This window comes from Odocoileus virginianus, chromosome 23 (assembly GCF_023699985.2).
Source record: "Odocoileus virginianus isolate 20LAN1187 ecotype Illinois chromosome 23, Ovbor_1.2, whole genome shotgun sequence".
Lineage (NCBI taxonomy): Eukaryota > Metazoa > Chordata > Mammalia > Artiodactyla > Cervidae > Odocoileus > Odocoileus virginianus.
This window is the reverse complement of record NC_069696.1, coordinates 42395551-42416124: the sequence shown is the minus strand read 5'-3', so window position 1 is coordinate 42416124 and position 20574 is coordinate 42395551. Positions and strand designations below refer to the sequence as shown.

Genomic DNA, 20574 nt, shown 5'->3' with positions numbered 1-20574 from the left:
TGGACTGACTTGAAAGCCACAGGATAAAACTGAAATTCAAGCTGTAGGTGTTTTAATATTAAGCCAACTCAAATTTGATGCTCAAAAAGCTTTCTGTTCCTCCAACACATCAAACTCAAAGAGTGCTGGAAAGGTCACATCCTTCAATTTTTCTATGGTGCTTTTCTGAGTTCATCTTACAGCAAGAACCTTTTCTACATTATTGTTTGCCTTTGGTGATGAGGATGGTGATAAATGGGTAACATCTGCTGAGTGTTATTAGATGCCATGTGCTGTTCTAAGTACTTCTCTTGGACTAACTCATGATCCTTTTGGCTCCCCTATCAAGTTGATGCTATACTCCAGTGGTACAGATGAAGAAACTGAATTTCAGGGAGCTTAAGTATTGCTGAACTAATGTCACAAAGTCAGTTGGGACTAGAACCAAGAGGTGAGCTCCAGAGTCCATGCTCTGATGTGCTCTCCTAAGGCCAAGCGCAGCGCTTGGCACTGAGTTGGTCCCCAGCAAGTGTTCAGTGAACGAAGGGGAGGAGTCCTAGATCTGGAGGCCACAAGTTCTGGTCCTAATTCTACCACTGACTTCCACTATAACCTTGGGCAAGCCTGTACTTTTTTTCCCTATAAAATTAAGTGTGTGGATGTTGATACTAGTGGTAATAACAAGAGCCAGTAGTCGAGATTCTAATCTCTTTTGAGGCTTTAAATAATTTAATCCTAAGGAAAATGAGACACAGAAAGACTCACTTGCCCAATACCTAGAAAATGAGGGAGCCAGGACTCGAACGCACTGTGCGCCTACACTGTGCTTCCAAAGAGACCCCTCAGGGAACGCGGTGGGGAATAGAGGGAGGTGGGACAGAATGGAGTGGACTTTTGGGCTGCCTATGCCCATTTCCACCAGAGAAGCTCTATGTGTCTCTATTTGTTAGAGTGGGCTCCTACTTGAGATTCCTCTTGAATAAAGGTTCTGCTGCTAAAACAGAAAGGTTGAAAACGATTGGACTAAATAATTCTGGAATTTAAGACATCTTCCAGGTATAAGCCAGGATTTTTCTGGTAATCCTTACTCATTACAGTTTCAGAAGATGGGGGCCAAGTACACTCCTGGGAATGGCTCTGACTATAGAAAAGATCACGGTGATAGCACTAAAGACTAGCTCCAACCTACCTGCTCCACTCGGATCTCAATCTCTCCATTCACCTTCTTTCCATGGAAATACTTGGCCCTGTGAAGGAGAGGAAGAAATCTATTGAGTAAGGATGCCACTCTTTCCTCCCTTCTCCCGAAGGCCTTACCCCTAGAGGTGCATGTCCAGACACATTCCCCACCTTCCTGCTCTCTCCCACCTAGATGGATGATTTTCTCATTATTTATATGTATCACATGGGAAAGGGAAAGAGTACAGGCTGGGAGGATTGGAGACTCGGGTTTCGGTTCTGCCAAGTCACTTTGCATCTCTGTGTCTTCGCTTCATCCTCTGTAAAAGGGAGATATTAACATCTGCATAGTATATTTCTAAACATTATTTTAAGGATCAAAAGAAAGAATCCTACACAAATAAATAATGCAGAATTATTTTATTAGGTAGACCCTATATGACCTTAAATGACTTATTATGTTGCTCTATCCATCCACTCCTTTATTTGTCCATCTCTCCAATGAAGCAGACCCCACCTGCCCCTTCGTCCATCCAACCACCCTTCCATCATCTTTCCTATACATCCCTGTTTCCGTCTTCCCATCAGCAGTAAATGGCATCCCATCTGCCCATCACTCAAAGCAAAAACACAGACTTCACTCTTACTACCTCCTTCTCTCTCCCTATCGCCATGGGTTCTACATACTAATTATTTCTCAAATCCATCCACTTGTCCATTTTCTCTATAAGCACCCTAATCTTGACCTTAGTCATCTCTTTTCTCATATAAATTATCTCTTCATGCTCTACTTTTGTATCACAGCACTTATTATAATTCCTTATAGTTAGTAACTGGGTTCATGCCTGTTTCCCACTGAACTATAACACAATTCCTCCAGGCTAGGAACAATCTGTCTTACTCATCATTCTATTTCCAACATGTACCAGAGTACCTGATACACAGTACGAGCTCAATTAAAATATGCTGAATGAATAAATGATTGAAGAGATAGATGAAGAAAGTGAAGTTGCTCAGTTGTGTCCGATTCTTTGAGACCCCATGGACTGTAGCCTACCAGGATCCTCAGTCCACGGGATTTTCCAGGCAAGAATACTGGAGTGGGTTGCCATTTCCTTCTCCAGGGGATCCTCCCCACCCAGGGATCAAACCCCAGTCTCCCGCAGTGTAGGCAGACGCTTTACCATCTGAGCTGCCAGGGAAGCCCAGATGAAGAAAAAAAAAGACACTTTTTGAGTAAGCACTCTGTGCCCAAAAAACTGTGCTATACTCTTTAACCTACAGCCCTTCTCATTTAACACTTAAAATCACCACCACGAGGTGGGTATTATTATTTCCATTCCATAAATAAGGAAACTGAAACCGAGAGAGATGAAATACTTTGCCTAAGTGGCTTGAATCCTGGACTTTCACCGCAAGATCAATGCTTCTTCTCAGCCCTGAAAAACAGCAGCAAATGTTGGGGTGCTCCTGGGTTTAGATGACCTCCCACAAAGCAAAAGTAATACAAGTTTCCATTGGCTCTTTTTGGTTGTTGGCCTGATGACACCAAGAGCTCTTAGTGACTTGCTGAAATCTGAGCACTGTGTTGAACAACCCCAGAGACCTTCTCTGGGGCACAGACAGCTATTGGCTTCCAATCCCAATTCTCCTCTGCCCACAGAGACAACTTTTATAGACTGGCACCAAGAAATATGTCAATATATCCCAGCTTTCCATTCAGCTAGGTATGGCCACAAGTTGTTCAGTTGCTCAGTCGTGTCTGACTCTTTGCCACTCCATGGACTGCAGCAGACAGGGTTCCCTGTCCTTCACCATCCCCCAGAGCTTGCTCAAACTCATGTTCATTGAGTTGGTGATGCCATCCAACCATCTCGTCCTCTGCCATCCCCTTCTCTCACCTTCAATCCTTCCCAGCGTCAGGGTCTTTTTAAATGAGTAAGCATGCACATCAGGCAGCCAAAGTATTGGAGTTTCAGCTTCAGCATCAGTCCTTCCAATGCATATTCAGGGTTGATTTCCTTTAGGATTGACAGATTTGCTCTCCTTGCAGTCCAAGGGACTCTCAAGAGTCTTCTCCAACACCATAGCTCGAAAGCATCAATTCTTTGGTGCTCAGCCTTCTTTATGGTATGACCACATGCTTGAGCTCTAATCAGTAGCGTTATATCCAAGAATCTTCTTCTTAGTTCCTTTTCTATTCTTTTCCCTGGAACATCAATGTTCCCATCTCTTTTTTCAACCTTCCACTTATGAGAGAATTCTTCTACAAATTCTCTGACCAAGTTGAAGTCTGTCTGCTCCTGAAGTCTCTCTATCTACACTTAGCCAACTCCAGTGGAATTCATCTCTCTTCAAGACTGCCTGAATCACCGACTGACAACTCTAATATTAATGCCACTTTTTCTTACAGCATTGACAGGCTTAGATGTCAAGTGGATAGAACTTTATGGGAACAAGAGTTGTCAGTGTGACTTTAAAAAGCAAGATTCTGTTTTTTTCTCCCAGGATGATCTTCCAAAAAATGTGTGTTCGACCAGCCTCATGCAAAGGGAAACTTTTCACATAATTTGTGAATTTTATCACTAATAAAAGTAATGTTGACAAACTCCAGACACTGGGATAAGCCCACCCCTAATATTTGTAGAGCATGGGGCAAAAGAACAAATGGAAGTCTATGTATCATATGCCTAACATTTAAAATTGATAAAGCTGGCAAACATTTAAATAAAACATGCCCATCTCTTCCTTCCTTGAACAATACAATTTCATAATGATCTGGAAGGGTCAGAATTTGAACTTCTCAGGACTCTTAGGGATCCACCCAGAACACAGTGGCATGGAGGCTGACAGCTCTTGGTTCTCATAGTCCTTCCCAATTCTCCTCCCACCCTGCTCTCTGTCCTGCATCACTGGGGCTTCCTATGCAAGCTTGTGGATGATCCAGCCCACGTGGCCAAACTTTATCTCTTCGCCCACACACCCATCAACAGTAGCCCCCCGCCATGTCTGGGGAGGATGGATCAGGGAACTGACCTACACAGGCCCTGGAATTGGGCCTGGGTCCCCATGGGCCGGGAAGTCTATAGCTTGGGTAACCACTGCATGATCAAAGGGTATAATTTGCAGGGTCCTCCTTTGTTGTAAGGAGTATAGCTAGTAAAGGACTAAGTAGCACTGAGGGCAGGGGTCCTGCCGCTTGGGTTTACAAGAAGTACTGGATGATCCTGGGACCTCAGGATGGTAACTAATGAATGAAATCACCGGTATACTAGAAAAATCATGGATCTCAAATCACAGAAGCTTGGGCAAAATCTTAGTTCTACGACTCACTCACTGCATGTTCTAAGACAAGGTACTTAATCCCTCCAGGTCATAGTTCCCTCCAGGTCACTTGTTAAGGGGTGATAACATCTGCCAGCCAAGGTGTGGTGAGAAATTCACTTGATCCTGTACTCAAAGGACAGTAAGTAGAGAGGGTGGACTCAGGGCCAGACCACCTGGATGCAATCCCAGGGCCACCCCTCACTCTTTTTTTTCTGAGACCCCGCAAAACTCACTCAACCTCTGTGTGCCTCAGTTTCCACGTCTGGGAAGTGGGGATAATCACAGTAACTATCCCATGGGGTGTTGTGAGGATTAAATGTGGCACGACGTACAAAGCACTTAGAATGGTTCCTGGCACAGAGTAAGCTCCAAAGTATACAGCCCAGGGCCTAAAGCAGAATCAACAATGAAAACAAAGAACTACCGCGTGTTTACACTGTGGCTATGGGTGACGTGTGCAGGGACCCACAAACAAACATAATCCTATCCTCTTGGGGGTTACAGAATGGAATTACAGTCTGCCTCACTTTGATCTGCCCCCTCAGTGAGGTGAGAGATTGGTGATGATAACAAATAGGCGACATTGATACAGAAGGCCTGCAGGCCTTCACATCCCTCCTCCTGTTGTACTGACCCCAGTCATCAAGAGCGAAGGCTGGGAGCAGCTCCCACAGGTTCGAAGTCACACAGAGCCTCTAAGCAAGCAGCAATGGTGAGTTAGATCTTGTGCTTTAAGAGTTTCAGGATTCAGTCTAGCTCCTTCGTGATCTAGACCCTGTTGACCTACGACCCATTTCTTCTCTGGTTTTCTGCCCACCTCTTGGACACATTCAACTTTCTGTGATTCCTGTGCTTTTGTGCAGCTGAGCCTGTGCTCTTCTCTCCTTCTCTGCTCGGTTACCTCTCTCTCATGTTCCAAGATCCCTGACCACTGTTTCCTTGAAAGCACCCCCTAACGAGGCTGGGTTAGGTGGCCCTCCTCGGGGTCCCCACCGGGTGCTGACACACATCATTCTGGTTGGAATTACATGTTCCCTGTCCCCACACACCTAGTCTAGGAGCTCCTGGAGACCCGAAAGTGTGTCTCAAAGCTCACTGTGTCTCTCGTATCAGGCACAACGCGCCCGGGCACAGGACGTTTGAAGAAGGCCTGCTGACTGGGTAAATGGATGATGTTTCCTGGGACAGCCCAGGGGCAGCTCGCGCTCCAGATGCTCTGCCACCATCTACTGGTACAATGGGGTAACACAACGCTTACAAATCCCCACCATTACCACGTGGAGTCCCCTTCCGGCGTCCCACACGCACAGGATCCTAACTCGCAACTCGGGACCCAGAGCACGCAGCACTACACCGCCACCCCCCAAAGAGCTCTGGCTCCACCGGCCTCACCTTCTCGGGAGAAACACTTGTTTTGCCCATCTCTGGAATGTTCACCGCAGGGCCTGCCAGACGGACTCAGGCTGAAGCTGAGGGTCAGGCGGTCCATCCCCCTGCCTGGCCGGGAGTCAGAAGTCTGTCTCCTGACAGGCCACACAGACTGCTGCCTCCTTGCCTGGGGCTCATTCAGGCTTGAGCTGCCTCTGAACAGTCCCGTCTGGCAGAGGGACGGGTAGGGCTGGTCTGGAATTCTAGATGCCTTGGGGGCTGGGGTTGCTGCCTGTGTAATTGCCTGGCTGTCTGACCTCAGGTAGGATGGATGACCCCACTGTGCCTGAGGGCTCTGTCTCCCTAAATGCAGACCTCTTCTGAAGGCCCTAATATGTTTATTCTCATAATGAGTTTTCTGAGCCCGCAGGCCAGTCAGTCAAGGCCTTGGCCTTGGGAAGGAGGTGGGGGAAGCTCTTGATTCTACAAAGCTTCCACCTCTGTGGGTGGTCTCATATTTTACTGCCACATCAGAGGCAGCAGGAAGGAGAATATTAGAAAACCAGTGCCGCCTGGGGTGGGAAATCCCTAGTTTGGGGAGGCGGGATGTGGTGTGTGAGAGAGACTTATGGGGAGCGACACCGAGTTCTTTCATGGCTGCAGCAGGAGCAGAAGGAAGCGGAGAATTAGCACAGACAGGACCCACCTGTGCACAAGCTGCGCCCTTCTAATAAATCCGTCTGGGATGTGAAGGCAGTGTGGCCCGGCCCTGGCGGTGCCCTTCCCGGGAGGAGGGGCCAGGCACAGTGCCGCCTATTGGGGGAGCAGCGGGGGAGGCAGGGGTCTGGCCCTAGAAACGGATTTACACATTTCTGATGAAACATGTCAGTTGCTGATTTGTGGCCTGGACAGAAACTGGGGGAGATGGATGACAGGTCACATAGGAGAACCCTGAGGGTGGACACACTCGGGGTTTTCCAGTTAGCAAGATAAAGAGGCTAACATGATAGGCTGGACGGATGGAGGTGTGACAGAAGCAGGGCCTTTGAACAGGGAGTTCTAACTCAGAGATCCGATTCCGTTGTTGTCGCTCAGTTGCTCAGTCATGTCTGATTCTTCGTGACCCCATGGACAGCAGCACGCCAGGTTTCCCTGTTCTTCACTGTCTCTTGGAGTTTGCTCAAACTCATGTCCATTGAGTTGGTGATGCCATCCAACCATGATGCAAACATCATCTGTCGCCCTCTTCTCTTCCTGCCTTCAATCTTTCCCAGCATCAGGGTCTTCTCCAGTGAGTTGGCTCTTTGCATCAAGTTGCCAGTTCTAGTCCCATTATTTACTCCCAGGAATAGCTAACCCTCCTGCTCCCCTCCCACTGTCAGAGGGGACCCTTCAGTGATGGGGCAACCTCATTGTACCTCTTTGCAAGTGGAAGGGCTCCAGGGCATTGGAAAGGGGAGGGACTCTCTGAGAGTGACAAGGGTCCCCGCATCTGCACAACAATCTGTGAAGGTAAGGAAAGGAGGCCCACTAGGGCCTCACGGAGGTGAGGAATGTTCCCGCAATGCCTTCTGACAGCAATAGGGAAGGCGGCCTCTGTGGGGCTCTGCCCCACAACCCACATCATTTACTCACTATTCGCTGAGCCTTGTAAGGACTGGGCACCTTACTAGGCATGGGGTGAAAGGCTGATACAGTCCCTGCTCTCATGGAGCTAACATTCTCTTGGAAAAATCAGGAAACTAACCAGGTGACAAGGAAGTGATGAATACGATGAACAAACTGGTACAGGGTAGGATGTGGGGAGCAGGGAGAGCTGATCCAGGGAAGTCAGGGAAGCCTTCTTTGGAAGATACTCAACACAGTTGTACTAACCATCTACTGCGTGCCAGAACCTGTAGGCTCTAAAGAAACAGCAATGACGATAACTCGGTGCTTGGCCTCAGGGTTTACTGTCTAATGGGAGGGAGAGTCTCATAAAGTACCATCACCGCACAGGACATTAGCTCTAACACGAGGTCAGCCCACTGAAAGAGACCCAGCCCAGTTTAAGAGCCTACGACTGCTTCCCTGGTAAAGTGACCCAGTTCATTAATCTATCCATCTATCCATCCATTCATCCATTTCATCTGTCCATCCACCCATTCATCCATACAACCAATGTTTGGTACCTATCTTTTACCAGTATCAAGGGCTGCAAAGATGACTCTGAGAAGGTCTGATGAGTGTGTATATGTGTGAAAGGCACACAAGGACAAATGAGTTAGGTGGGTACTGGTGGCACTCGGGGGGCCAATGAATCTTCCTGGGGCATGCCCCTCAATGTGCAGGAAAAATGAGCGACAGGCACGGAGCAGAAGACCTAGATTTGAAATGGCAGTTCTGGCACCTGCTACACGATTTTGAATAAGCCTCTGCTCCCTCATCTGAAGGGTGAGGATGGGAAGATCTACCCACAGGGTCATGAGGATAAAATGAGGATGCAGATTTGAAGGCCTCTGGGAACCTGCCAAGCAAGTGGGGTTACTCTCTGGTGAGCTGCTGGTGTGGATTTCACCCTCCAGGTAAAGAGGTGGATGGGCACTGCGAGCAGGAGAACTAGCTGGTCATCTCCAGCTCTGCTATTTACTTCCTAGCGCTGCCTCAGACAAACATCAACCTTTCCAAGCACCGGTCTCATTTGCAAAAATAAGCACATCACTATGTCTGCCATAAGGCCCCATGAATGCTATCCCTGACACATGGCAGATGTTTATGTTCATCTCTTTCCCGCCTGTCGTTCAACAGGTGGGCATGAACCTGGGGAAGTGACAAATCATTCAGGGGAAGGTGGCAGTATCTTTGTCACTCTAAAAGGATATCTGGCTTCATATCAAGCATGATGGGAACCTGCCTTGGCTACCCTCTGGGAGGTCCTCTTTCGCCCCAGCACCAGCCTTTGAGGCAAATAAAATCATCAGCCACCCACTCACTCTGACAGCAGAGATTATGCTAGAATGTTATCCCCCAATCCCTAGCCCTCTTCTCTCCAGAGACACAAGACTGTGTCATCCTCACTCCCACAGAATTCTCAAAGTCCACAGCCTTCATTTCACAAGAACAGTTCACATTTAGAAGGCTAAGCTGTTCCCTCAGCAAACATTTAAAGAGCATCTATCAAGAACTCATTAACAGATGCTTATCTATTAAGATGCTTTCGAATTGTGGTTTTCGAGAAGACTCTTGAGAGTCCCTTGGACTGGAAGGAGATCAAACCAGTCAATTCTAAAGGAAATCAACTCTGAATATTCATTAGAAGGACTGATGCTAAAGCTGAAGCTCCAATATTCTTGCCTCCTGACGGGAAGAGCTGACTCATTGGAAAAGACCCTGATGCTGGGAAAGATTGAAGGCAAAAGGAGAAGGGGTTGGCAGAGGATGAGATGGTTAGATAGCATCACTGAATCAATGGACGTGAATCTGAGCAAACTCTTGGAAAACAGTGGAGGACAGAGGAGCCTGGTGTTCTCTAGTCCATAGGGTCAACCAAGAGTCAGAAACAACTTAGTGACTGAACAACAACATTAACAGCTCAACCCAGCAAAATGCCCATGAAAAAGATGATACACTGAAAGTAATTCACACCAAGGTGTCAGTGACTTATATCTGATCATCCATAAAAGGCGTTTAGATGGTGTGAGGAGGATGAGAAGAAGGGAACCATGAGAATATTAAGTGTTTGATGTTTGTGTGAGGCCTTCAAGGTGAGAAGGGCCAGGCACAGACAGAGAAGCCTAGGAGAAGTTACTTCCCCTCTGCCTCCCTCCATCCATGTATTCAACTATCTATCCATCCAATTACCCACCCATTTGCTTACGCATCCATCCCTCCATCTAAGTGAAGTCGAGTCGTGTCCGACTCTTTGTGACCCCATGGACTGTAACCTACCAGACTCCTCTGTACATGAGATTTTTCAGGCAAGAGTACTGGAGTGGGTTGCCATTTCCTTCTCCAGGGGATCATCCCGACCAAGGGATCGAACTCAGGTCTCCGGCATTGCAGGCAGACGCTTTATTTCTGAGCCAGCAGGGAAGTATTCCATCTCTCTATCCAGGCGCTGCTACGTGCTTAGCACTGTGCTAGTCCCTAGGAATTATACTGAACAAAACAACCCCCTGCCATCCTGGCGCTCCTGGTCTAGCCAGGAGACAGGCCCAGATGAAGAATATTTACTCTGACTCCTCTCTTCATCAGAAATTCTAACTGGCAAACCTCATGGAGTCTATAGCCTTATTTTGTTGGACTTACATTATATACTTTTGATTTTAAAACAGAGAATTCATTTATCAAGAATTTGGACTTCTGGCTTCCCCTAAAAATCAATAACGGAGTGTCACGAGACCTGTATTTCCACATGGCCAAAGCTGGCTGAGTGGACGGCAGCTGTTGCCTGCAGTTGGGGCATCAGTTCTCACGCCCAGCAGTCCCCATGGCTCCCTGCTGTCTCTCTGCAGCCAGTGTCAAGTGGCCAGGCGCATCTGTCATAGAGCCTGGGCTGTTTTCTTCCTTACAGCAGAGAAGTATTTCTCTGTGCCTATTGCGTTTTCCTAGCACCTGCCCCTTCACTCACCGACCACCTTGCCTCCTGTGAGCAGCTGCACAAGCAACCCCTAATTTAACTAATTCCATTATGAAGATGGCAATGAGCTCAGTGAAAATCTTCAGGAAGCCCACACCACTGCCCTTCCTCCAAACTCAGGTTTGGAGGTCAGAAAAATGGATACAAAGCACTGTCCCCTCTCTTGCCATCACAGACAGCCTCCCTCCTGCTAAGGAAACACATCCTATGCATGCTTCCACAGGCCCCAGGAGGAAAGACATTCTGCAATGAGATTGATGTCTGCCCAGTGACCTGCCTCCCCAGGGCAAGGCTGTAGCCAGGCAGGTGAAGTCTGGAGGAACAGGAACAGCTATGCTGGGAGAGCCCATGGCATCTGAGGGACTTCACTGAAAGAGGAGAACCTGGGCAAGAAAATCACATTTTGAAGAATGAGGGACGACTCAGAAGTTGGACAGTGGAATTCTCCAGAAAAAGGCAGGGCAATGGCAGGAAAAATGACTGAGACGTAAAAACAGAGAGAGGAAAATGAAAACTTTCCGGTCTGAGACTCTTCTAAGGGCTTGCAGGCTGGCCCCTTCTGAGCCTCTTCTGCATTATTGCTCCCAAGACGCCAGCCTGGCTGTACTGGAAGCTGCAGGTGATGGGGGCTCACTCCCTCACCGGGCAGCCCGTGTGCTCTTCGGATGATGCTCCCATCATGTACCCGGAGTGGACACGTCTCCCTCTGTCTGCTTTACTGGCCTCCGTTCTACCAGTTGGGAGCCGCATGAAACCGGCCCTCTAGCCACAATGGTTTCTAAACTCGGCTCTTCATCATTTAAAAAATGTTTCCTGCACTCTCCTCTGGATATTCTGACTCAGAAGTTCTGAAGAACCTCTGTGGCCTGTCCCGCACCCATTCTGACTTCTGTTATCAGCACCTCCATCTGCACCTGTATTCAAGAACCAAGCCCCTCTCTTGCACATAGTCTTGATGGGACTGTCCCCAAGTGTCCCCAGGACATGTTATGGAACCAGCCAGGTTTGTTCTTGCCCAGGAATTTTATTTTTAAGCAGACAGGCACAAAGCTTGGAAAACAATAGGAGCTGACTTCTCCAGAGAGTGTTCACAAGTTCCTGCCTCTTAGGTCCAGACAGAGCCCTGGGTCCTGACCTCTCCAAAACTTGGGTCTTCTTGTTTTCTTTTAATTCTGTGAGCCTCCGGCATATTTTCCATAAACCCTCCATTTTGCCTAAGTCAGCCAAAGTCAGTTCTTTTTCTTGCAAACAAAAAATTCTATCCACACAGAAGGTGAAGAGTGGTACCTGATAATCTGAATGTCATTCTGACAGAAACAGTGCTTTGGGGACTGTGATCTGTCTACTGTCACTGTTTGATTTATGAAGGCACTGGAGCCCGGAGAGGACAGTGGCTCCCCTGAGATCTCAGAGCATCAGCAGGGAAGGGAGAAGGCTCCCCTGAGATCTCACAGCATCAGCCGGGAAGGGAGAACTGGGGAAGACACAGCGTCCATCAGACTCCTCCCCAAGCTACCTTCTGCTCTAAGACACTTCCCCCAGATTTCCTAGCCACACTCTCACAGGGTGAAGACTCTACCAGGGCAGGAGACAACTCTTCACTGTTTTCCCCTCCCTCCCTCTCGCCGGGCAAGAGCAGGGGAGGAAGCGGCCGGGGCACAGAGCCTCTGGATTGGATGGCGGGAAGACCTCACGGAGAGAGGTCAGCACTTGAAAAATTCCTCAAGTCAAAGGGCTCGGGGCCTGGGTGCCACACAAGGCCCTCACTGTGTGCGGACATTGTCCCCCTGATAAAAGGGGCCGGGCCTGGGAAAGCGGCGCTGGTGTCCAGGCGACAGGCCAGGCTGCTGGGGAATGCCCAAGGCCCCTCCCGCCGCAGGCACCAGGGCGGAGGGAGGGGGAGTGGCAGGGGGTCCCCAGAGCGGGAGGGCGAGCCCAGAAGTCCAGCGCCACCCCCGGCTGCAGGGGGTGGATGGTGTGAATCCGTGAAAGGAGTAAGAGGATGGCAAGACCCCTCTCACCAGGCCTTTCCTAGCTCCCTGCCCCCCACCTCTGATTTCCCCACAGGGAACAGGCAGGGCTTGCCCTTATTTCAAGGAGAATTTTAGGGGAGGGGGAAGAGGTGGGTTGGGGGAGAGCCTAGTTTCCTAGAGCCTAGTGTCTTCAACAGACAGGTGTGTATCCTGCCTCGAGCCCCCCGACCAACTCTAGGAGGAGGGGAACCAGCCCGGTCCCCATCTTCTCAACTTCAGACTAGAGTGTGCCAGCCCACCAGCACCCGGACACCCCTCTTTCAGGGCTTCTAGAACGCAGCCCTCAAGCCTGTCCAGCTGAACTGAGAAACATGCTCCTCCCCACTGACTGCCAGTGCCACTATATTCACTGCAGTTAGTATCATGATTAGCTGTTTTTTTTTTTTTTAATATTTATTTTATTTTGTTTATCTGGCTGTGCAGGGTCTTAGTTGCAGCACACAGGGTCTTCTGTCTCCATTGTGGCATGTGGAGCTCTCGTTGCGGCATATGCGATCTTTAGCTGTGGCATGTGGGAATCTAGTTCCCTGACCAGGGATTGAACCCAGGCCCCCTGCATTGGGAGTAGGGAGTCTTGGCCACTGGACCACAGGCAAGGCCCTGCAATCAACTGTTAATACCATCACAATTTCAGGGCCTGTCATGACAGCTAAGCCCAGTACCAGCCCCACTCATGCCATCATCTCCACCTCTTTACTGATCCTTCGTGAGAGGTTTCATTATCCTGCCTTACAACTGAGGAATGTGAGGCCCGGAGGCCAGACTCACCCAAGGTCACATGAGAGAGGGAGGACGGGGGACCAGGCAGTCTGCCTCGAGACTGTCCACTTGATTTTGGTCCTGCCCTGCTGGTGACTGAGACTGTTCGGTCCTCATCACAGGCCAGGAAAGCAGCTTCCTGAGAATGAGGTCAATGGAAGGGGTGGGAGGGCTGGTTTGGCTCCCCGACCAGAAGGCAAGGACGCGCAAAGGCCAGCTTCTCACTGAGCCTATGTTGGCAGGGCTGGGCACTGCCTCTTGTTGTCACCCTCTCTAAGTAGGGTGGAAAGATAAACTAGCAGACATCTACTTAAATATGAATTCCAGATAAACAATAAATAATTTTGTGGTACAAATCAATACCAAATATTGCATGGGATATGCTTATACTGATTTGTTGTTTGTCTAATTATTAATTGGACATCCTTTATTTTTACTAGCTAAAGCAACAAGCAACTCTACCCAAAAGCCTCTGCTGGTGATGCCAACTCTCAATTTAACACCCCCCTTCCCACCCACTGCAACCGTCCCCCGACAAGACGGCATAGTGGGAAGCAGAAAGTCCTGGTCACCCTGGGGCCAATTAGGCCACAGCAAGGCTTCAAGGGGCTGCCAAGACACCCTGAGCTCACGAGTGTCTGGATGGCTACAGGGAACCCCACTTCCCCTGGCACCTCAACATTCTGGCTGCCCAAAGGCCCTGGTGGAGGCGGTGCTCGAGGTGGGCACTTTCCTCTGAGGAGGAGGTCACTGCGCTTGGCCACGATGCTGCAACAGGGAGTCCTGCCCTTGGACATGAGCGTGTATGAGTGTGCGTGCCCACCTGAGTCAGACACGAGCGTGTGAGGGTGTGTGCGCTCACACGAGGCTCCAGAGCCCTCTGGCACAGCACACGAGGCCTGGGCTCAGCTGGGAGAGGGAAGGGTGACAGAGAACGGGGATGCCAGACTTGTCAGCTGGACGGCCTGAGCTGACCGCACGCGCCACGGTGTCTGCTCTCATCCTGGGCTCGGAGGCTTAGTTTCCTTCTTTCCACAAGGAGAACAGTAATAGTACTCCATACAGTTGCTGAGAGGATTAAATCCGAGAATCTAGGAAAACCATTCAGCACAATGTCTGGTCGTGCAAAGTGCACAGGTGCTTGCCATATGATAGTGAGGAGGACCTGATCACATTTCCAAAGAGCTCATGGTTTCTTCATTTGTGTGTTCACTCATTTTCAACCAAGACTTCTTAGCACCTATGTCACGCCAAACAGTGAAGCCCCGGGAAACAGTCAGCAGGAGGTAGGTCACCATCAGATGTGCCTTCAGAGAAGTGAGTCCTGTTAAAGTCCCAGCCCACCACTCTGCTGTTTTGGTTTCTCGAGCAGTGTACGGTCTGTCTGTGCCTTGCTTTCTCACCTTTAAAATGCTTCCTAGGAAAATCAGAAGTGTGACTGGCAGTGGTATACTGGCTGGCTCTCTAGGGAGACCTAAAAATCCTGGTTTGGAGCATTTGCCCATTTCCATGGTGTAAATGCTCTCATGGTGGCCAGTGTGACTTCTGGTTGGATTGAGCAGTGTGAGACGGGAAGAGGGGATTAGAGAATGCCACCAAGGTCACTCTCAGTATCACTGTCACACCTTCACACTTGCCATTACCAGTAATGTCACCTCCAAATCATTCATTCCATCAACAGATGTTTCCTAGCAGCCATTATCTACCTGCCCTGTTCTAGGCTCTGGGACACAAAGACGGCAAGTAGGCACGGGTGGGTGGTGGTGGTGGGGACACAAATTATCACACAACACAGCAACTCTCAGTGAGTCCAGACATGCACAAGGTGCTTTAATGAGCATCATTAACCATCATACAGTACGATGGGGCAGCCTCACAAGCTCCAGGCTGAAAGGATAGTAGCTAAGCGGTGTTTAAAACTAAGAATCCCCTTTTCATTTTCTCCTCAACAAGTAAAAGAAAAAGGAAATCCTAGGGAAGGGTGGAGAATAAGAGGGAGGGTAACAATAGATCAACCCTGGACATTCTCTGGAAGGACTGATGCTGAAGCTCTAATACTTGGCCACCTGATGCAAAGAACTGACTCACTGGGAAAGACCCTGATGCTGGAAAAGACTGAAGGCAAAAGAAGAAGGGGGCAGCAGAGGATGAGCTGCTTGGATGGCATCACCGACTCAATGGACATGAGTTTGAGCAAACTCCAGGAGATGGCAGAGGACAGGGAAGCCTGGCGTGCTGCAGTCCGTGGGGTCACAGAGAGTCAACACCACTGAGCGGCTGAGCAACAACAGGTCATTGTTGAAAGAGCAGAGCAGACATTCTGGGAACAAGGACCACGGGAAGCAAGAGGAGGGAGGGCTTCAGAGACCCCTGGAGGGAGGGGTTGGGGGCCAAGCCTCAGCTGCTTTATCCCCCTTCACCCCAACATCCCCCTCCCCAAGCCCATCCAGGCTCCAGAGACCCTGAAGGTAAAACTGAGATCAAGGAAGTACACTCAACCTTGTTATGAAGAATCCTCTTTTGGGGTCATGATCAATGTTCTCATTTTGAAAAAAATCAAACCTAGGGTTCTAGTACATTCTGTGGCAATAATTTACACTGTAAACTAGTGCCTTACAAATGAGATTGTTAAAACAAATAAGTAGATGAATTTTTAAAATTATTGCCACAGAATGTACCAGAACCCGAGGTTTGATTTATTCAAAATAAGGACATTGATCATGACCCCCAAAAAGATTCTTCATAACAAGGTTGGGTGTACTTCCTTGATCTCAGTTTTACCTTCAAGGTCTCTGGAGCCTGGATGGGCTTGGGGAGGAGGATGTAGGGGTGAAGGGGGTATACCTACTGAAAAATAAACAGCCAAGACTTTAAACACAGGTGAGTAAAACTAGTAACCCCTCAACTGTATGCACTATATTGCTGACTCTTGAAGTAAGGTGAATTGCAGGCCCCATGATGCCCAACAGAGGTTGTTCTGGTTGGACTGGGTTGGGACAATGACATATGCTAGCTGAAAATATATTACGCGGTGAGCTCCAGGGATGCAAAAAGAGTAAGACACAGGCCTTGTTCTTGCAGAAGAGACAGCCACCTCAGGCCAATTACAATACAGCATGATGTGTGCTGCGGCGGCATGATGAAGTGTATTTTAAGTTATCAAAGGAGGAAGTTATTAGCACTGTTTACAGGCTAGGTGTGTCAGAGAAGAAGTGACACTTGAGCAGGCTTTTAAGGATGAATGGAGATTGGTCCAGTGAACAACATAGGGAAAAGCATTTCAGGTAGCAGGGAACAGAATGGGCTAAGGCAGAGGTGTGTTTGAAAACTACAAACCTTTGCTATTTCTGTGGAATAAGCAGCAAAGCAGGAAGTTGAGCTGGAGGCAGAACTAGAGGGAGGGCAGACATGCTTACAACTCTGACCTTGGACTTGAGGGCAATGATGTGCTACCTAATGGTTATAAAAGGTGATATACATGGTGGGGCATGGGAGTAAACTTACCAGATTTGATTTTGGAAAGAAGGTACTTTACTGGTAACATGAAAGGTATCCAAGAGGCAAGGTCAAGACTAGAGAACTGACGCCAGTGAAAGTGCTGGAAAATAGGCAAGAGAACGAGTGGGGAGAGTTGAAGAAAGATGAGCCCGAAGTCCATTTGTTGTACTTCTCCTTTCCCTTGTGATTCTCAAACCTGACTGATCTCCCATCATCCCAGAGGACAGTACCAGCTTCAGTTCAGAGGGACTCCTCACCCAGATCTTTTTGGGGGTGAGTCTGGTCCAAAGTTCCCAACATCCCTGATGTAGCCAGGCTGACCTCTGGGGCAGCCCCTAAAGGTCGTGGGGTCTCAAAATGCTCGGCCACTAGTCCTGCTTTCCAGTAAAGGCGGCTTTGGGATCCTCTGTGTCTCCTCAGAAGAGGGACAGTCCTCCTCTCCCTCATTGCCCCCTGGCCACTGGCCAGGTATCATTCCTCCTTGGGGGGCCCAGGCTGGTTCCGAGAGTCTGCAAGCTGGCCTCTGTCAGGAAGCAAGAGGGGGAGGTTCCTGTAACTCCCTCACCCTCTAGGAAACCTGATTCTGCAGGAGGGTCCTGGACTAGGAAAGAGGTGACAGAGGGAAGTAACAGGCTGACAGGGAGAAAAGGGAGCCACATTGTCCCTGGTGGGTTCAGGCTCAGTCCAGACGTGGATCATCTCCCCCTCTCATTACCATCTAAAAGGAGAAAGAAAGGGGCTGTGTGAGCTGGCTTCTCCCTCTTCAACAGCTTCTTCCTCTCAGGAGACAGTCTGCACAATGAAGGAGGCACTGGGCAGGGGGCTGACCCCAGAGGCAGCCAGACTCTGCCAGAACTGCCCAGGGACAGTGGGGCTAGCCCGCCACCTGCTGGCCGCTGCTGGTATGGGAGGACGACAGGTATCCTTCGGGAACTTGGCAGGGAAGAAGTCGGGGTTCTAAGGCAGCCGGCATCAATTTTGAAAGTTGGGCATGTATTTGGAAAGGGTCTCAAGTTCTTACAGCATCTAGGATGAGTTCTGTATGAGAAGCGGTTATGTGTGGGTGGGAAGTCTCTGTCACAAACATCCAATGAATGCACAGCTAACCTTCAGGTGATGTTATAAAGAGCCTGTTTCTCACTTTTCCACTTTTAACCCTCTGAGAGGCAGGAACAGTGGCCTGCTGTCCTCAACCCCTAATGAACCTGTGGGCACATGAAGCATGATTGAAACAGACCGGGAGAAATTCCTCTAGCCAAAACCTGTGTCCCCCACCAGGGTGCCCAGACTAAAATTCACACACTGGTCACTTCTGCAGATTAGAGAGATTGAAGACCAAAGTCAAAATTCAAATGTTACTTGGCTAAGGTAATTTACGGCATTTCAGTCTCCTTAGCTGTGCGCCTACACTAAACTACACACCATATGGGCACTGTGTTGGGAGACAGAGATTAATTAGTAAGACTCAACTTTATCACCTGAGAGCGAGTAGCCAAGATTGACCATTAGAAAACCATAGCACAGTGGGGGTAAATCCTAATCTATTCTGCCTAATATTGGGCATAAAGAAATTAAAAAAGTATGCCTACAGGGGTTGCAGTCAAGATGATTAATATTGCACAAAAGGTCACAATAGTCTGCAACAATAATATGCAATTAAATAGCACTTACTGTCTACTAGACACATCCTAAACACGTTTATAGTAATTCAGATTTCAACCATACTTACATAAATTAACTCTACAGGTAGGTACTATTTTACCATTTAGGTGCAGTAACTTTCAAAGGTCATATAGCTATTATGGGGTAGAGACTTGAATCCAGATAGCTCTGAAGTCTGAATCCTTAACCACTTCACCTTGTTGCCATTTATTAGCTCAGGATCCATACAAAAAGTAACGTTTCTGACAAATACCCCTTCCCAAGACCATATTATGGCAAACCCTGCCTGAACCAGAGTGGTGCAGTCACCAGAGAACATTCAAAATCAAGGTCAAGTTGGGTTAAAGAGAAACAGAGGAGTGCAGAGGCCATGCAGGTATTCTGAGTACCAGGCAGATGGGCAGCACGGGTGCGTGAAACCAGCACCTCTGCAGAAATCAGCCCCTTGGCTAAGAACCTAAATATGATGCTCTGCATAACCTCACAGGCAGAGATGAACACCCTTCAAGCATCACTGAAAACAACTCAGAATGGATCAGAACAGAGGCCAGGCACCCGACCACCCTGGTTAAGATGAAGTGATTCCACAGCAGGAAAATAAAGGCTAAAGTCTGAACCTACTGAACATGCTTTAATGTTGACTGCATTGAATGTTATAATCACCTCCCACTCCAAAGTACAGGCTCAACCATTCCTGACCTGAGTTCACTTTTCAAGGAATGAATGTGAGCACACACATCCATGTTAGAATAAGAGAGCACGGACATGCTCAGTGAACGGATTATATTAATTGGTTCATGTCATACATGCTTCCTGGATGCTGACTCTGTGCCTACTCTGTGGTAGCTTTTGGAGACACACACAGGGAACCTTGTCCTCCAGCCCCCAGGGCCATCCATGGGTCCATGGCCAGAAATGCCCTAAATGGGGTGCCTCCATGTCTCCATATTTAGGTTCACTTCCTGGACTGCAAATTCTGTGTCTCCAATTGGACTGATAATACCTATCTGCTCTACCAAAAATTTCAAATGGAGACCTCTTTTCCACCCGCATGCAGCTTCCTGTGTGCAGGGCCTGTTCATTACTTATCTGAGTACCTGAGGCTGTGGTGAGAGCTGACTCATTTGAAAAGACCCTGATGCTGGGAAAGATTGAGTGCGGGAGGAGAAGGGGACGACAGAGGATGAGATGGCTGGATGGCATCACCGACTCAATGGACATGAGTTTGGGTGAACTCCGGGAGTTGGTGATGGACAGGGAGGCCTGGTGTGCTGCAGTTCATGGGGTCGCAAAGAGTCGGACACGACAGAGTGACTGATCTGAACTGCAGGCTGCTACTTGCACTCATCAGCGCTCAGTGACCACCTGTGGAGCCACTGCTACAATGACCTTGCCACGTGTCCAGTCTCTGTCCCTCCAGCCAGGATGCTGACCATCTATCAGGATGGGGAGTACCTAGGAAGAGCCTGGAAGGGATATCATTTCTGCCCATGTTTGCTGTCCTGTTAAGACAGATTCTGGAACCAGACTGCCAGCCCATGGAAGAGTAGGAATGCAAACTCAGGCACTCTGGTCCCTTCAGATTAAGGACTGTGGACTTCTGTTGGTTTCTTTTACCCTCATAGCAACCTCACTCAATGAGGGAGCATGGCTGAAGCTCAAAGAGGTTAAGGAACTTACCACAGTTATTTCAGATTTTTTAAAGATTTCTATTATTAGGAAATTAATGTAGTACATATACCATATATTATATAATACTTCCTGTGGGCCCTGGGCAGTACCCCATGTCAAATGTATTAAGAAGTTTACAGCAAATCATATGAACAAGCACAGTGAGTGGTTCCGTGAAGACTATCACAGTCTCACTTTCCTTCCGATCAGGCTTTGCTAGCAGATGGGCCTCAAAATATCTTCTAGTGAGCTTTTTCGGTTTTGGATTTGCAGGTGAGAGACTGCAGACCTTAAATATAAAGCCCTTTGGACACAGTGTGGCAAAAGTAGCTGCTGTGGTGCCTGCCATTAACGCCCTTCCCTCCGGCCAGTCTCTGATACCACAGAGTCTCTCACAGCTCCTCCCCTGTCTCTTCCCCAAGAGTGAGATAAGCCCCGTCTCCTCTCCTGCCCCTAGCTGGGGGCACCTGCAGATTGCTG

The 20574-nt window shown here is 48.7% G+C and overlaps 1 protein-coding gene across 4 annotated transcripts in view; it reads right to left on the bottom strand.

Annotated features, from left to right (window-relative positions):
• The window catches only part of SYN3 (synapsin III), a 472322-nt gene that overhangs the window by 412783 nt on the left and 38965 nt on the right, over nucleotides 1-20574 (bottom strand). For all 4 annotated transcript variants that reach the window (XR_011483033.1, XM_070453985.1, XM_070453984.1 and 1 more), the window contains exon 3: nucleotides 1169-1226. Coding sequence is in view for 3 of the 4 variants with exons in the window: in XM_070453985.1 (XP_070310086.1) it covers nucleotides 1169-1226 (58 nt within the window). In the remaining variant the exon portion in view is untranslated. The remainder of the gene's footprint in view (nucleotides 1-1168; nucleotides 1227-20574) is intronic.